Here is a 19,860-nt window from a genome sequence, read left to right as displayed (position 1 = left end):
TAACTTTCTGTATTAGGATCCATACCAATACACAATTTCTCCAGATTCCTGATACCAAATGCATTCAGTGCAGTTGTTCCTCTTACATAAATCCATTCTTACTTCAAACTCACTCCATGCAGCCCTTTTTTTTTTTTTTTTTTTTTTTTTTTTTTTTTATACGGTTGTAGTAATTACATATTCAAAAACAGATAATTTTAAATTACCTTTTCTAACCCTTGTAACTATGAATTGTTTGAATTTGATTTCTTAAATACTCCATTTTATGAGACAAAAAACACAGTCAGGGATAAATATAGAAAATAAAGTAATCAACACAATCAACTTGAGTCCTTCATCCAGACATAATTCAAAAGTGTAATTATGTTACATTAAAACTGATCTGACATGAGACTTTTTTCCAAGAATGTTTATTATTTCAGTTAGCACACATCTTAAAAGACATGCAAAACAAATTTCAATTTTTAAAAATGACTATTGTTACAAACAACTATTAAGATCTGTACAGTAGCATATTTTAGATTTTAAAACTATACAGTTAGTATGAAATCTCATCACATATTTCTTAATAAAAATATGTTTCAAATTTTACGAGGCAATATTCTATAAGAGTTCATAACAAATAAATTAACTGTAATAAAGAAACAATTCAGAATCTTTTTAAAATTAACATATAGTAATCAAACATTTCAAATTTAATTATACTTTAAATTATACTACAATCTACTAACAAGGCTGTGTGTATAAACCTGGGATCTAATATTTCTGCATACATTACAGAAGCCTTCTGAAACTAAGGAAAGACAAATCAGCTAACATATTAAATTTTTTACACTGGATTAAAATACACTGAATAGCATATCAGACATGATATTTATCTTTTGTAATGGTGATAGCAAAGGAGATAATAAGAATCTTCAAATAATGGCCTTAACTTAGCATATGAATTATTTGGGAATGCATAATGGAAAAAAAAAAAAAAAAAGCACCAGCACACTTTTTTTTTTATGTACGGACCCTTACATATACAAATAGTACTGGGTGGTGTGCAAGTTAATAACTTTTGAGAAATCAAATCTTACTATATGCCCACCACGACTAGAGCCATAAGCCTATACATGTATATTTATATATGTGATACTTTGTGTTTTATTTTTTATGGAAAAATCTGTTCTACTGTCTTAAATTATAATTTCAAGTCTTTCTCTTGGACATTTTAAGTAATAATGCCATGTGTTCTTGATTTTTACTGATTGCCTCAAGCAGTCCATGACATTTTTGTACTGATAAAAACTGTTCTCACCAACTCAGCATAGGAAACATGATGAGACATAAATTTCAGTGTACACGGAAACCCTGGAAAACTTGCACTCTTGCATCTAGGTAGTCCAGTGAATAATGTCATAGAAAAGGGTTACCAGGATTTAATCGGGGCCTTGTTACTGTTGTGGTTCCATTGCCTGTCTGTAATGAAATTATCGATTTTTAGATAAATGAATACTTTTGCATTCAGAAACATAATTCACATAATATAATGAAAACTGAAATAAGAAAACACATGCAATATAAATGTTTGAAGGAGCTGGTAGCTGGGTTTCAAGTTCTGTTCTCTGTATTCAGGGGAAGTACATTGATCAGATTTCAGGTTAACCATTTTTTAACTTCCACTCTTTGTATCACTGGTTATCATTATAACTACAGCCTCTTAAAATCTGTTCAAACTTTAAGTGAAAAACAAAAGTGATTAGAAAGCTAGTTGGAATTAGGGCTATGAGTGTAACTAAGGCTATGAACATATTATGGTTGTAATTGCAAATGTTCTCGAAATAGCCTCATTTGTAGGATGAAAAAAAAAAAAAAAAAAAAAAGTCATTTCCATATGAGATTAGCTAACCTGCCTTCTGCTGAAAAAACTTATTCCTTGTGACCTAGAAAGGATTCAAATCTGGATAGTTTTCTAAGCAAAGGACAAATATTGCATTATTCTCAAAACTGCACTACAGAGATGCAACGTATTCCAACTATATTTAAAACAAAGCAAGAAATTGAGGTCATCAACTCCATTTTGCTAAGAACTTTTGATCTCCGTCCCTTGTTCCTAGTTTCAAGTTCCTTGTGTTCATCTGAAACAATGTTTTAGATGGTGTTGCAACACATTAAGCACTACATAAAATTTCTACAATATAATAAATTAGGTTTGGCGACTGAGATTTAGTAATTACAGAATCTTTTTTTATGTTATCTCAATAATGACAGATCCACTCGGTTGGGTAATGCTACACTGGCCATTTAAAAAACTGAAGATATGTCAGTTTTTGTCATGGCAGCTGAGTAGAAGAGAAACAGAAGAATATGTCAAACTTGCCAGGAATGAGTGAATGAACAGTAAGAAAAGTAGGCCATTAAATAGTAGAATTTAGAACAGATCATAACAGTTACCTACAACCAGTATATGATAGCGATTTAAACTCAGTTGGAACCAAAATTATGGAAAAATAATGGTGGTAATAAGGAAATGAGATTGGAATTCTAAGAATCTGATTTGGGATACTGTAAGAGAATTAAAAAAGCATACAGTAGAGTTAGAATTTAATAAGAAAGGAATCATCATAATCAATTTCCTGATACATATCTTCAAGGGGTGTATAGGCTACTATGACAGTATTACATGATTAAGTTTACTTTGTTACTAATCTCCTGTCAACCATTTTTCTCCAAATTAGTCTATTAATTATTAACACCAAATTGTCAGCACTTCAATATTGTCATATCTAACATTTCATACTTCTAAGACATTTCTGACTTAATCAATCCACCTAAATCATGGTCTTTGTCTGGATCTTTTTTCTGCTATTTTGACATCAAACACTTATTTTGTTAACCTTTCCTCCCCTATTCTGTTTAAGTGACATGTTAACTTAGATGAGCCCTACTCACACATTCTTGATGCTAACGATATCTATGTCCTTCATAATATCCTCATTTTTAATATGATTCTGCCATTGATGCCAACTGTTTATCAATCTTAATCTCCCTTAATCATCTTTCTCAGAACCCTCATGTCTGTGATCTTTAATCTAGTGCTTTATTTCCAGCCTAACTCTCAGATCTATAAACTTAATAATGGTTTGAAACACTGTCTTGTATATTGCTAGTTTAGTGTTTTTGCTAATTTCTCTCTTATTACATATACAACTGGCTCCCCACCATACCAGCTTTGCTTATTCTGTTGGCAAATTAAGTATGGAGACATTTTCACTAAAACTGTGCCTAAATAGCCAAAATATTTTACTTGTTCCATAGGTTCCCCACTGAGAATGCAGCTGAAGTTTTCTATGTTCCTAACTATTTTCATAGTTTGCTCTTTTTATTTCATGCCAAATTTGTTATAACTGTTATTCAATTTGGTTAGAGAATCCTGGAGACTTGCACCAGATATGCTTAAGAGTACATCACTGGATAAAGTAAAGAGCTAAGTTTGATATCTCCGATTCTAATAGATAGTGTTCATCCTTGCCCTACACCTGATTTTACATCAGACCATCTATCTTTCTGTATTTCCTTCAATTCTAATTGCTGAGTTACAACTTAAAATAAAGTATGTATGTTCTATATAATATTTCATTTAGCCTATATGATTATAGCATTTTGAAAAGCTTTTCTCTAAGAACCTTGTTATATGCCTTTTCCAGATCCAAAAAGCTTAAATACAGATCCTTGTTATATTCCCCATGATTTCTCAACTAGTTGACGTAAAATAAAAATCTGATACTGACCATCTCTATTTGGTCTAAAGCCAGCTTGTTCTTCTCCAAGTTTTTCTTCCACATTCTCTCAACTTCTTTTCAAGTATGTTTGCATAAATCTTACCTGGATCACTTAGTACAGAAATTCCTCTGTAATTCTCACATTCAGTTTTATTATTCCCCTTTTTTATAGATGGGGTACTATGAGAGCTCTACTCCAATCACATCTGGAATTTGAACCTTCTGACCAGGCCCTATGAATTATGCAGTGTAGCCAACGCAAAACTTTTACACCTCTGTGTAAAACACACATGGAAAGAATATTAACAAAAAAATTAGATGTATAACAGCACTTTTGTGCTGTGGACAGACTAAAAGTTATGATTAAGCCATTTCAGGATTCCAATAAACAGGGTAGTAGTCTCACACTGAGTGATGAAATTTTTCTATTATTTAAAGTCACTAACAGTGTCACAGTAGTATTCAAATTCTCAGCCTATTTGCTTAAAAGTGGAGATACCATACAGACCAACCAGGAATAATTGTTCTTATGATCTGAAAATCCATCATGATGAATATAAACTGAAAATTATAAATTTTTTAAACTAACTTGAAATTTAAATATAAACTATCAAATTCATATTAACCACATTTTTAATTCACGAGTAATGCTAAGTTTCACTTAGGAAAGCTAAGAGTAACCCTAAAAGTTTTTATAGATAATTTTATAGATGTATAGATAGTTTTTATATATATATGCCTTCCTCTTTTAAAAGAGGAAGGCACATATGACCAAAGTTAACACATAGCTTCTTGGGAAAAAGACTTTGAAAGATCATATTGTGATAGTGGAGGACTGAATAATTCCTTAGTGAGCATTCATGCAAATGAAGAATTCATGAAAATGCAGGTTAAGAAGTCTGAAAATAGGCAACTGGTAAGATCTATCATGCTTAGTACTGAGTATTAAAGTCATAAATAAATTTATAAATAAATGACATTTATAATAAATGTCTAAGATTAATTAAATCATTTGCAATTATTTTTAAGAAACCACTGATATGCATCTAATTGAATGTTTGTAGGGATTGTCCCAATTTATAAGGAAAAAGTACAGCATGGTTTCATTAAAAGGGGAAAGAGAAGATTGACTTAACCAATCTATTAAATTTTTATGAAGAGATCTCAAGAGAAATTGCTCAGATCTGGTCGCCAAGATTTGAAGGGGATGAAGAACCCTTGAAGAGGGTAATAGATGGATAACAAAAATGATATCAAGACTATACAATGTTGGTTATGAGGATAGACTTAGGGTATGTAGACTGCAGAGTTTGGTAGACAGAAGACAAAGAGGGATATGACTCAGACATTTAAGCCATTGAAGGGTTACTATTGGATTAATGCTAAGATTTTTTGTATTGTAGAACGAGGGGAAGGAATGAGGACAAGGGGCCATCCCTGGAAGCAGCAAAAGGAAGTAGTGAGAAAAAGGATAAGAAGTAATTTTTTTGCATGAAGAGGTTGGAGCATGGAATGCATTGCTTGAGAGAGCAGTAAAAGTGTAAATAGTGAATAGGTTTAGGGAATGGTATGATAGACTTTGTATTGACTAGCTAACCTTCCACGATGAGTCTTATAACTCCATGGAGGTGGAGGTCAAGAAGAAAATAATAATAATAATAATAAATAGATATATAGCAATGGCAATAATATGATTTTCGGTAGATACTACAGTAAACACTGTGCTAATGATATGACATGCTGTAATGTAATATTGAAGTCTTGAACAAAAGCTCATAGCAGTAATGCTATTTTTAGCAGGTTATTAGAAATGTAAAGTTCAAAAATTCATTACAGTGAGCTATATTTGCTAGCAGGCAAAAAGTAAACCCCAAGGGCATGGAATTGTTCATATGTTGAATACAGATGCAATGGCCAGTTGGTTTTCATTTTTGTTAACGCAATGCAACGATGCTTATCGAGGTTAGAGGTGTACTTCATAGCAAATTCTGACTAAGTTATAATTCACCAAAATGGCAATAGCAAATAAACATAGTTTTTATGTTCTTCAAGGAGAATATTAACTGATGTTCCTGTCTATCCACAGCAGGCCAAGTTGCAGGCACAAATAACTTTATGCATTGCTGGATGTGTTAGTGAATGAAATTTGTCCTTAGAATGCTTCTATCCATTTCAAATGTATCCCGGATATAGGGGATGGAAAGTATGAGGTATTTCACCTATTTTACAAGGGTTGTAGTCACTGTCTAAAAACATGGTATAGTTGTGAATTTTTCATCACAGTCACTAACAGAAGCAGTAGTCATCATTCTCAGTTAAGGTCATGACTTTACTATAACAACCAGACAAGCACCCAAATTAAAAATTATGATGAACATTGAATGTAGAATTTATTATCTACCTTCCAAAGTGGCTGGCAATGTTCATTTGAATGTAGCAAACATCCTAACTAAATTCAAACCCAAAATGAGTGACATTCCACAATAACAAACAGCAGCCTTAAAAAGTTAAACAAGAAATTTATTATAACCAAAAAAATGAAAATCTCTTATAAGACTGTTTCCCTTACCAGATTATGGATTGTTATTTCTTGGCCCATATTTATTGAACTCATAAATATTTCACTGGATTTAAAATCAGCATCTTCAGAGCCAAGTTACATCAGCGGTAAACACACAACACTAATTAGACTGCTGTAATAACAATTCAAATTGTAACTAAAAAGAAACTAACATCCTAACCTAGGCTCTTTCTAAGGGCCTGGATAAAAATGAAGTTAATTCAGTGTGGGCTTAATAGCTGTCCAGACCTTTCGCAAATTAATGCAGCCGAACTTGAGATTAGGGAAGTGCTTTATAAGTGATGCTGATTCCAAAAACAGTCTCTCGACCTACAGCAACTTCTAGAGAGCACAGTTGTCTTCTTCCATTTGATGGTTGCACTTCACACGAAGTGCAACTACCATCATCTACACCAGTGGTGTTCAACCTTTTTTAGTTTTAGTTACTTTTTTAGTTTATTACTTTTCTATAAAAAGTTATTCGGCGATCTACTCTCTTATATAGATCACGTTCCCCCAACCTGATATCTGATTACGCACAAATAAACAACTAAAAAAATACACAACTAAAAACTTTATTTGTGCATCTAAAAATTTATTTATGACTTTTAATTATTTTAATACAACAAAAAAAAACAAACAAATATATTGGAATAAAATATTTATTTCTCTATTTTGGAAAATCAAAGTTAGAAAAAACAACAGATTGATTACAAACTCACAAGTTATAGGAAATGCTGGTTGATTAAAAAAAAAAAAAAAACTTAATGTGAAATTTGGCATTGTTTGGACCTCGCAATATTTTCATAGTCAAGTTGATATGAAGAAGTGGCCAATCGCAGACAATCATCCAAATGATCATTTGTAATTTGGTTTCTTAATTGATTTTTTATGATGATCATATTTGAAAAAGCAGATTCTGACAAGTACAAGTATGTCGATCTGAAACACGAAGAATTTTTTGCGCAATATCAGTTAATATTGGGAATTTTTCATGTGCATACTTCCAAATGACTTCATTGTTTATTGATTTTAAATGTAAACTATTCTGAATGTTTATTATCTCAAGTTCTACTTCAGCTTGGTTTATATCAAACAGCCCATTAATTTCATTTGAAATTTCTGTGATGTTCAAGTTTTCTTGAAATGGATTATTGATTAAAGATACAATCATTTCAGTTTTATTAAAATCTTTAAATCTTGAATTTATTTCTTCCTCAACTAATTCTATTTCACGAATAAATTCTTAAGGGAGTGCTTTAGAGTCAAAGCTGTATAAATGAGAGGAGACCTCCACATAGCCTTTAAAGGAATGCGGAGAACCAACCAGGGCTTCTGACCTAATGTCCAATCCTCACCTTCTCGTAGTGCACCCTGTTGGCTATCTACTTGGATACTGAACGAATGAGGATGGACTGGCAATTTGGGATTTAGCCAACCAAATTGTATTCTTATTGATTAAACCAAAATAAAAAATGATGGTAAAACATGACAAAATTTCATGCCGGCTGTGGCATCGCCCAGTTAAACAAGGCCCCCGTTGTTTTCACCAGGGAACCAGGGCGAACAGCGAAAAGTCAGCTACTGGAACAAATCTGAAAATACACCCCAACTCAACATTACCAGAGTTAAAGATCGGTACTATCAACATAAGAAGCCTGAATGGCAAAGAAATGGAGCTAGCTGAGGAATTAGATAAGTACCAGATTGACATAATAGGGGTGACTTAAACAAAAAAGACAAAAACTGGTGAGATCATTCTGAGCAATAAATACAAAATGTTATATTCAGGCAATGACAATCAAGGAAAAGAAGGAGTAGCCATAGTATTCAACACAAAATATGAAGCTAATCTTCTTGAATGTCAGTCAGTCTCAAGTAGAGTGATGTGGGCAAATATTAGAAGGGGAACTGGACAATGAGACTTATTTGTTCCTATGGTCCCACAGAAGGTTCTACTAAGGTAGAAGTGGAGGAATATTTTGATGCTTTAGAAAAAGCAACTGACACAATGAAAAAGGAAAAGTTGGTCCTTGTTGGGGATCTAAATAGCAGAGTAGGAAATGATTGTGAGACACAAAAATATTTTGGGAAAATTTGGAGAAAAGAACAAAGCTAATAATAATGGCAAATACCTGTTGGATTTCTGCTGAGGACATGGACTCATTATTACTAACACCATGTTCCAACATAAAAATGTGCACAAATTCACATGGAGAGAAGAGGCAAGGAATAAGAAAAGTCTCATTGATTATGTTATTGTCGATAGTGATGTTTTCTCCCTGGTGCAGGACACCAGAGTGTATGGAGGATTTGAAATTGGAAGTGATCACTATTTAGTCTTGAGCAGAATAAAACTGAATTTCATATTGAAAAGAATAACACGTAAGAAAGTTTTAAAGCGAATAAAAGTTGAGCAGCTCTCAGATGTGAACTGTAGACTAAAATTCACAAAGATTATTGAAGAAAAAATGAAAGAGTTTGAGAACAGGAATCAAACCTCGGATATTCAATAGCAAGCCTTGAAAGAAAGCCCTGATTGATTCAGCTAGAGAGGCATGTGGTGAAGTTGTCTGCAAGGATAGAAAAAGTAGAACTCCATGGTGGACACAGAAAGTTAAAAAGGCAGTGAAGGAAAAAAAGAAAGCATATCAAAAGTTCCTGGCAAATAAGTCAGCTTGTGCTCTTAGAGAATGCAGAGACAAATGCAAGAATGCTAAACACTGTGTAAAACTAGCTAAACAAAAGTAATGGGAGGACTTTGGCAAGAATATAGAAAATAAATATCAAGAAGGTGGCAAAATATTCGGAGGTTGTTGAAGAAGGTTAGGAATGGAGGAAAGAGTGATGTAAAAGGAGTTAGAGATGATAAAGGTGAAATGAAAGAAAAAGATATCCTTGAAGTATGGAGTAATTACTTTGAAAAACTGCTAAATGAAACAAGCAGTGATGACAGCACAGTGGTAAAAAACACTGACAAGGCACACAGTCAGGAATACATATCCATATTTGAAATAGAAAAAGCCATCAAAGGCTTAAAATGTGGAAAGGCAGCAGGAGTAGATGATATTCGACCAGAAATGCTGAAGTATGGTGGTATAAAAGTCTTACAGTGGCTGCAGTGCATAGTTCAGAAAGCCTAGACAGAGGGACGAATTCTCGATGATTGGAGTAGAGCTCTAATAGTACCCATATATAAAAAGTGAAATGAAACTGAATGTGAGAATTACAGAGGTATTTCCCTACTAAGTGTTCCTGGCAAGATCTATGCAAGTATACTTGAGAAACGATTGAGAAGAATTGTGGAAGAAAAGCCGGGTGAAGAACAAGCTGGATTCAGGCCAAATAGAGGCTATCAGGATCAGATCTTCACTTTACGACAAATAGTCGAGAAAGCATGGGAATATAACAAAGATCTGTATTTAAGTATTGTCGATTTGGAAAAGGCATATGACAAGGTGGCAAGAGAGAAGCTATTCAATACGCTACAGTTATATGGTGTCAATGGGGTATTATATCAAGCAATACTTAGTCTTTATTTGAGTTGTAAGTCAGCAGTTAGAATTGAAGGAAGTACAGGAAGATGGTTTAATGTTAAATCTGGTGTGAGACAAGGATGTACATTATCCCCTCTGTTATTCATTATCTATATGGATCACATTATTTGCTTTATGCAGATGATGTTATACTTCTAAATAAATCCGCTACAAGTCTGCAAGATTCTCTGACTAAATTGAATAACTGTTGTAATAGATATGATATGAAGGTCAGCAATAAAAAGACAAAGACAATGAAAATTGGCAGAATCATTGAAAATGTCAACTGTGTTGTGAATGGAGAACCTGTGGAACAAGTAAAACATTTCAGCTACTTAGGCACGATTTTTAGTGAGGATGGTAAATTCAATATAGAAATAGGCAACAGAATCAGCAAAGCTGGTATAGTGGGAAGTCAAGAGAGAAATTAGTCGGAACACTAAATTAGCTGTATACAAGACAGTGTTCAAACAAGTTTTAACTTATGGATCTGAGAGCTGGGTCAGAAATAAAACACTTGACCAAAGACTAGAGACCGCAGATATGAGAGTCCTGAGAAAGATCAGAGGCGTGAACAGATGGCATCAATGGCAATATCATATTAAAAACGAGGATATTAGGAAAGAACTTGATATTGCCAGCATCCAGGAATGCGTTAGCAGAGCTAATCGCAGGTGGTATAGTCACTTAAACAGAATGGGTGAAGAAAGATTAGCAAAACAAGTGTTCTTTTCCAGGTTGGCAGCAAAATGACCCAGAGGAAGACCAAGATATAGGTGGATTGATACGGTATAAAGTGCCTTAGACGATAGAAATATAAGATCTGATAATGTTGGAGTCTTGACAAGTAACAGACTGATTTGGAGGAAAATTGTAGATACGAAGTTAGTAATGATGTAATTTTTTTCACATAGTACTATCATATCCTGTACACCTCTTGAGGGTACATGGCAGGAATTTGATGATGATGATGAATAAATTCTTTTAAATCATAGCGAAGCATTTCTTGATTTTGTTCAAAAAATTGTAATAAATATGGGAGATGTCTAAATTTGCGGTCATTTATATTTTTCTTTAATAAAAGTAAGTATTGTTGGAAAGTTTTTATTGAACTTAACATGTGAATTAAATTTTTATCTCTACCTTGTAACTCTAAATTTAAATTGCTTAATTTCGTACAGAAGTCTACTAAAAATGATAAGTGTAACAACCATCTTTTATCAAGAAAATTTCTATATCGTTAATTAATACAAGAAATCTTTCTAATAATTGACTTCTGCTGAGCCAGCGAACATTATTGTACAACAGAAGTTCTCTATCATCATCTGCCTGTAATTTAAATAACTGCCATTGTACCATTGCAGGGCTTTTCTTCAAATAGAATTTACAATTTTAAATGTAATATCCAAAACATCTTTTGTGTTTAATCTTTTACTACACAGTACTTGTTGGTGAATAATACAGTGGTACGTTAAAAAATCTGGATATTTGCCATCGTTTTTACATAATGAAATTAAGCCTGATTTATTACCTATCATTGCAGGAGCACCATCAGTAGTAATAGACAAGTTTAAAAAGCAGAAGGTTGTGTTGTTTCACAAATTCATCAAATGCTGAAAAAATGTTTTCTCCCCTAGTCCTTCCCAATAATGGTATAATTTTCAAAAGTTCTTCTTTACTTGAATAATCTTGAAATACTATGTGAATAAATACCATTAACTGAGCAATATCAGTGAAGTCATTTGATTCATCAGATTGTAATGAAAACACAACACACTGGTGAATGTCTGACATTAACCTGGCCTGGAAACTTTTCTCCAGCAATCGGAACTCTTCCTTTCAGCAATTTGAAACCTTGTCTGTGGCCTAGAAGTAGTTTCTCTCTAGCAACATCTTGAACCGAGAAGCTCCTTTCTGGAAGCGGGAAACTACTCTCTCAAGCAACGTGGATCTGGGCAGTCTCTCTGATGGTGACTCTGGACCAGGTGGCCTCCTCTCTGACAGCAATTCTGGAACTGGGACCCCTTCTGCTTGCTTGCTTCAGTCCCTTTTTATTAGGCCTCCTCTGAGACCTCGCATGAAGTTTGGCAACCCTCAAAGAATCGGTACGAGCCTTTCATCTTAAGTTTCAAGTTCGGCATGCCTTTTGTTCTCTTCCACTTTCTTTTGATTGTAAGTTGCCGGCCATCGGAAAGTTGTTTGAACTCTTTCTGACTAACTTCAGAGATGTTTACACTTAGAGCTGCAAGCCTTTCTCATACATACAAGTTTCAATAACAATCTTTCTTCGATGACAAAAACATTGCTTTGTTTTTAACACTCTAACATATTATTATTAAAGCAGTATATACAGTTAGCTTCAAAAGAGTTATTTACAAAAACATCTAATACAAACTATACCGAGACAAACAAAGTTTATTTTTTTACAATATTCACATGGGACTTAACCTAAGTAAAAAATCGATGTAATGTGCTTTGGAATATTTAATATTTAAGCTACAATCCAGTTTTTACACTTTGCTTATAATCGTATTCACTTGGCTCGCTGTTTGACTTCCACTGATCCAAATTAATTCATCTACCCAGACTAAAAAAAATTACTGATTTGACAATTTTAAAGAAAAATAAATAAACAATAGCAATACACTTAAAGCAAATTAAAAATAATACAAAATAATGATAAATAAAATATTATGTTTTCAGTTTTAATTAAATTTATAAGTAAGGAGGAATACACAAGAGATCGGCCAAAAATCACTCCGCGATCGACGGGGTGAACACCCCTGATCTACACCAACACCATCTACTGGCCACCACCACCAGTAGTATTTTCACAGACAATCGCAAACATCCATGCCCATGGTGGGTTTCGAATCCACTGCCTTTTGGCTGGAGAGCAGATATGCTAACCACTTGGTCAATCAGGTAGGCCAAAAATGCTAACCTTAATGCCAGCCAATCTTAAAAATGACTGTCTCCCAGATCTTTGGCAAAGTAATGCAGCCATGTTTTGTCTTACTTTTCTGCATCTCTTTGCTCTGCTATAAACACTTCTTAACTTTTGTATCCATCCTCTTCCCATCCTCCCACAACTGCTTTTCAACCTCTTTCTCTCTCTGACTCTTAGTGGTACTAATTTCATAATGAACCCTGTGTACTCATATTAAAAAACAATCACTCCAAATTACCAACACCAAATCCATTCCATCAGCTTTGAACCATTCTAATTTCCCTTTGAATTAATTCATACATTCACAAATTGAACACCCTCCACATGACACAATTCAGCCATTTTGTTATTCAGGATCATTGCTCTTCTTCTCAGTTCACTACTGTCATATCTGGGCAACAAACTAATCACTTTCCCAATGATACTATTATCCTTCACTTCCTGCAACAACTTCTTCAAATCCCTTTCCACATTCTTTGTCTCACTATTCAAGTTGTTTGTGCCCACCACTAATTCTGACACCCATTCCTTCCTTCTACACAAAGCATGTGATATTCATTTTATTGTGCCACCTGTAAAATATGTCTTGTGCACTTTATTTTTTCCATACCTTTAATGATTGAGTCACCATAAAGCAACCCTATCATCCTTAGTACATGCTTATTAATTTCCTTGTCATTTACATTAGTTATGCTCTTTTTTAAATGTTCAATTTCCTCCTCCATACATATAATCTAACTCCTCATTTTAATTAACTCTTGCCTAAGCTCTTCCACATCACTTCTATTATTACTGTTGCAAGCACTTCCATCCATTTTTCTGATTACTTCTGGTAACACCGTTCTCATTTTTTGGAATGTCCTAGCCCTTCATCACACTTCTCACATACTATAATACATTCCTTTTTATTGTTCAATCTAACACTCCATAAATCTTTAATGTTTTTGGATGCATACATAAAACTATCGTCGCACCTTATCTACTGTGATAAGTCCAGGGAAAAACTCGATCTCTGAGTTGAGACCTTCTGCACTGCTGGCCTATGCTTCTTTGCTGCCACTGCCACCATTTTTGTAATGTTATTAGTACTTCCATATTAATCAAGATAACCGAAGCGAACACTTTTAAAACCACAATACCACAGTACAATGATTATATCCAGTCTGGCCATCACATAAAAGCACTATTACACAAATATACACAATATAATTTAGGAAGGAAAAAAAAACACTTTTCATAACACCCTTCAAATACACTGCTACTTGCTGCTGTGATACTAGCACCGCTCTGATGCATTCTGGATAATTACTTTTTTAAAAAAAGCATGCTAGACTGTAATTAGTGTTCTTTTTGGGGAGGGTAACAACAGACCAACCAGAGAAAGACTAACCCCAAATACCAACATCTGAGTAATACACCAGCACATGCCACTGCAGCAACAGTCAAAACATGTATACTAAATTCTCATTCTTGAATAGGAAGGCTTGCACTTACTTATCATAACGTTTCTTTTGCATTCCTTCCCTTCATTTTAATTTTATGACTTTTGGCACATGTACAATAAAACAATATTAATATTTTAGACCTTATTAATAAAGATGATGTACGAATTGCATATCATCATCTTTATTAATAAGGTCTAGCACCATTTGGCTACTTGCATATGAGATATATATAACTTATGCATTACTTCAACTGTGGTATCTCTCCTGGGTCTGGCTCCAACCGATGAGACCTCAATAAAGGTCAAAACCAGTCTGGGTAGTGGCCCTTCCCTTTATGCATAGCATTATACACATGCCCGTAAGGGGGGGGGGTGCTTTGCATTATGGGATACATACTAAGGCAAGTGATATGAAGCCATTAGCCCCTACATACATGCAGCTCAGACGTGAATATTTTGCACATGCAAAACACTGGTTTGCTTCCTTGGGAAAAGGATTAAAACCAAGATATTTCAAATTTTAAAGATATTTTATATCTTTAAAATATCATCATCAAATATGTTATCATATGACTATATTTCTTAAATGTCCATATGAACTACACATTATGATAACTATCTTTCCAAATTTATTGATAATAACAAACAATATCAATAACACGTCTTCTATTGGGTAATTAATAATTAGTCACCTAACTGACGTTCAAACATAGTAAACCATAAAACAAAAATAATACCGACTATTCAATAACATACTAAGAGATAATTATACTGTACAATAATAATACTTAGTCCCAATATGATTAAAAAACAATTCTCATTATATGAACTAGCCATTTAACTAATACATACTATTATTTTATTATTCTTTTTAATTTTTTTAACTTACCCTCCATCCATAAATTTATCTATTTGATTCTTAAAGCTATTCAACACTGCTTGTATCCACAACTTTAACAACAATCTAGTCAAACTTCAATGCTTCCAAAATGCAGTTTTGCTTGTTTTCCCATAAAAAGAGACCTTAGATCTTCTCCACTTACTTTTGATAATGCTCAGCTCAGTCACGACCAAATCTCTCTTCTCGGACTGATTCTTACTTCAAACCTTTCCTGGCACACGTGTATCACTTCTATAGCATCAATAGCTTCCAAAAAAACTTGGCATCCTTTTCCAGTCAAGATAGTACTTACTATCTTGACCGGAAATGTAGGGGTGGTATACCTAAAACCTCTCTAAAAATTCTTGATGCAGTTCAGAGAAGGGCAGTCTGATTGATAAATGACATGATAAAAGTTTAATGGAGTGAAACAGCACTAGGAAACAATTAAAATAGTATTTAATGCTTCCATATTTCATCTCAGTTACAGAGATATCTTCAGGGAATACAAAATGAGACGTAACACACACACACACACACACACACACACAAAGGCAGCACAAAACTAACTGAAACATGTGGACAAAAGACTAGAGTCCTAGGTGGGGCTCCTTCTATGGATACATGTTGACAGCCTAGGGTGTAAACTGGGATCTTGAAGTATCAGTGTTTCCCATATTTTGGGAAGTTTTATGCAACTATATTTATTCAAATTAGGCTGATTTTTAAGAATAGCAGCAGTGTGTAACAATAGTCTTTCTCTTCTAAATTTACTGTGATGAAGCATAATGGTCTTTTTCCAACTGATTCTGTGATCTGTATCCAAAGCATGGTCTGCAAGGGCAGATTGACCATAGTAATGACTGCAGATGTATTTTTTATGTTCTATTCAAATGGTAGCTGATGTTAGTATCTGTCCATAGTAGGCCAATAACTTGCAGGAACAAGGAACTTTATATATGTCTGGAACTGAGAAGAAAGGGAGTTTGTCTTTAGTGGAATGGATAAGGATAGCTATTTTTAAGTGGGGCTTGAAAATGGTGCAAGGATCTTTGAGCTGCTCTACAGATCTATGGGAAACACTAATATTTTGAGAACCTAGTTTACATTCTAGGCCACCAACTGGTGTCCATAGAGGGCACCCTCACCTAGTTAGAACTCTAGTCTTTCATTCACGTGTTTTAGTTAGTTTTGTGCTGTCTTTATGTGTGTTACAAGTCTCATTTTGTATGCCTTAACAATGTCTTTGTAACTGAGATTAAATATTGGAAGGATTAAATATTATTTTTAATTATTTCCTAGTGCTGTTTCACTCCATTAAACTTTTATCATAAGTTTTTCCCAACACTTCAGCCTTAACACATGGATATTGATAAATGACACTTCTCTATAGATTCTCTTCACTCACTTTCTCATGGAAAATCAGTTTCTGCATTGCATCTCTTCTACAGATATTTCTATGACCATTGTTCATCAGAACTAGCATCCATTATGCCTCCTATTTCTGCCAGATCTATAAGAACTCGTGCTACAGCGTCCTTTTATAGTCAAACTGCATACTTACTGAACCTGTTACTCTCAGTCATCTTTCATTCCTTTGACCTCAATTCTGTGCAACAGGCTCCCTCATGAAGCATTTCCAAAGGATTATGATCTTCGACAATTTAAGAAGAATGTCAAACAGATTACTCTATTCCTAACCCTGCCTTCACATGGCATCTGTTTGCTATAGGCTCTTCTGCCTTGTGTGGGATAAATATATATATATAAAAAAAAATACTTATGGGAACACCACTTCACAAATTTTCGAAGCTAACTATAAAAATGAGCTCCTTATACTATTCTACTTCTTTCTTCTTTGTTACTTTTTTATACCCCACCCCCAAGTAGATCCAGGTTCAGTCATGTGCAACAGAGACCAGATATCTATATTATATTTACTTTGAACTAATGACATTTGCCAACTGACTTTCATAATCAGCTATTCAAAAACTAATTTAATCCCACAACTAACTTAGTGAGCCTTTTCTGCATATCTTCCATTTTAACATCTATTAGGAATGTGGGTGACCAAAGATGAAAACCATAATACAAATCTGGCTTGACCACAGAACTTGTATAAGGATATCATAACTTCCTTCCTTCCTCCTGCAAGTGAAAGTTTCTTTTAATCCACTGTGCATTACTTATCTTACCAATATGATTCTTGAACTTAAATTCCATATTCACCATGATGCCAAAGTCCTTATATTCAAGTAACCCTTTCTAAATCAATTTATACCCATCTCATATCCTATTTTATTATCAAACCAAATATATTTACATTTCTCTAAGCTGAAATTCAGTCACCACTTTCCTGTCCACTCTTCAAGTCTTTTAAGATCATTCTTAAATCATTGGAATAATAAAGGTCCTAAAACTGAACCCTGGGGCTCTACAAGAAAAAAGAAAGAAAACAACTGTATGCCTTTCCTAGACTCATTACTTACACATCACTCAAATTACTCATTATTGTTTTCTGTTTATAGAAATATTATAACATAGTGGTATATTTAGATTTTGTAAAGGCCTCTGATCAACTGCCATATAACAAGCTGGTAATTACATTGAAACAGATAGGATGGATTGGAGGTTGATTGTTTGATAGGTATTATTGAAGCTGTATATGAGGGAGCAATATCCCAGGAAAGGAAAGTCACTGGAGGTGTACCCCAAAAGTTTGTTTTGGCATTGTTACTGTTAATATATTGGGAAAGGTATGAATGGCAATATGCAGATAATGCAAAGTTGAAGTATGAGGAGTTGAGCAGATGTTGTAGCTCTGCAAGAAGACTTGAATAGACTAGATGAATGGGCAAAGTGAGTGAGGCTTGCCAGTTCAATGTTGCAATGCGTTAGGTTTAAAAAATCAGGACGCATACATGGAATGGAATCTTACAGGAGACAGAGAAGATGAGTGATCTGTGGGCAATGGCAGAAAAGGACCTAAAAATTTGGAACACACTGCTAAAATTGCAATTACAATACATCAGATTATGGCAATGATGAGATGGATAACAAGTGGGGGATGTTCTTGTTTCATTGTATAAGGTTTGATCAGGACATATATGGATTACTGTGCACAGATTGGTCATTTTTTCCAACATCTCTTCATGATGTTGGAAAGAATGATTGACTAAGGCAATTTCTGGTCTCTGGAATGTTCAATATGTTTAGAGAATGGATATTACTGAGTTAGTAAAGATGTGGATGAGGTTTATCATAGAATAAGAAAGATGGGGAGCAGGAACAATAGCCATTCCTGGAAGCTGTATAATGAGAGCACGAACAGTTGGGAAGTAGGTTTTTTGCATGGAGAGTGGTGGGTGATTGGAATGAATGCATTGCCTGTGAGTGTGGTGAGTGCAGAGACTGAGTTTATTTAAGATGTGGTATGATGCATGTGTAAGTGGGACTCCTACAATTAGACTTCATGGAGATCTGATAATAATAACAACAATTAGTTTTTATGAAGATTTCTGGAAAGTGACATTAATTTAAGATAATGACACATTTTGAAATTGAAACAATTCTGCATTCTCATTTTGTATAATTTCATACTCTTCTAGTTCTTTCTTACATGTCCTCAATTATTGTTTGCATCTGTACTTTTTCATGTTATTCTTTTGTGTTTTTTATGTTTGGTTCCTGCCAATCCTTTCATTCTGATATCAATGTATGATTTATTCTATTTACTGTGTTGAAAGTTTATTTTTCACATGGTTAGACTATAATAAATTTAGTTTAATTCTTTATTTGCTCACACTTGGATAAAGGATTAAATTAAATTTATTTCAGTGGACCTGGCTCCCACTGAAGAGACCTCAATAAAGGTCGAAACTAGTCTGGATAGTGGCCCTTCCCTTAATGCATAACATTATACATATCTGCAAGGAGATGTGTTTTGCATTATGGGAGATACTGAGATAGGAGTCTTGTTAGCTTGCTCCACCTTTGCAACGAGTTGCCTAGTGTTGTACTACCTTACCTCAGTCCTGAAGATACTTTCAGGTGCAAACTTTATTTGCTCACACTTGGATAAAGGATTAAACTAAATTTATTATAGTCTAACCAAGTAAAAAATAAACTTTCAACATCTTTCTCTAAATCCAGAGTAATTTAAAAAAAAGCTAGCACACCGTTTGGTAACTCCTATAGGTAGAGATGACCTTGCTAATGCTTCTGCCTGGTATCTCCACTTAGGCCTGGCTCCCACTGAAGAGACCTCAATAAGGTCGAAACTAGTCTAGGTAGTGGCCCTTCCCTTAATGCATAACATTATACATATCTGCAAAGAGATGTGTTTTGCATTATGGGAGATACTGAGATAGGAGTGATGTTAGCTTGCTCCACCTTTGCAACAAGTTCCCTGGTGTTGTACTACCTTACCCCAGTCCTGAAGATACTTTCAGGCACAAACTTTGTTTGCTCACACTTGGATAAAGGATTAAACTAAATTTATTCTATTTACTGTGATTTTTTTTACTTCCTGTCATTTCTTCTTTTTTCTTTCCCACCATTTCCTTTATTTCATAGGAATGGAGTGTGTGTGTGTGGGGGGGGGAATCAATCTTTCCCCTTCTAAATTCATTATAACAATAATTGGGATATATTATTAGAGGCAGAGGAAATAAGAGATCTTGGGGTGATGGTGGATATGGATCTAAAATTTAGAGGACAAATT

The 19,860-nt window shown here is 34.1% G+C and overlaps 1 protein-coding gene across 1 annotated transcript in view; it reads right to left on the bottom strand.

Moving 5' to 3' along the window:
• Positions 1-392: 392 nt before the first annotated feature.
• LOC150093187 (uncharacterized) overlaps positions 393-19,860 on the bottom strand; it is a 111,589-nt gene continuing 92,121 nt past the window's right edge. The window contains exon 7 of the mRNA XM_090414180.1: positions 393-1,464. Coding sequence (XP_090270306.1) covers positions 1,402-1,464 — 63 coding nt within the window. The 3' untranslated portion in view covers positions 393-1,401. The remainder of the gene's footprint in view (positions 1,465-19,860) is intronic.

Source organism: Typopeltis vanoorti, chromosome 24 (assembly GCF_054136105.1).
Source record: "Typopeltis vanoorti isolate ZY-2024b chromosome 24, IOZ_Tvanoo_1.0, whole genome shotgun sequence".
Taxonomy (NCBI): Eukaryota; Metazoa; Arthropoda; class Arachnida; order Uropygi; family Thelyphonidae; genus Typopeltis; species Typopeltis vanoorti.
Note: the sequence above shows the minus strand (reverse complement) of the source record. Positions and strands in the feature narration are given on the sequence as shown.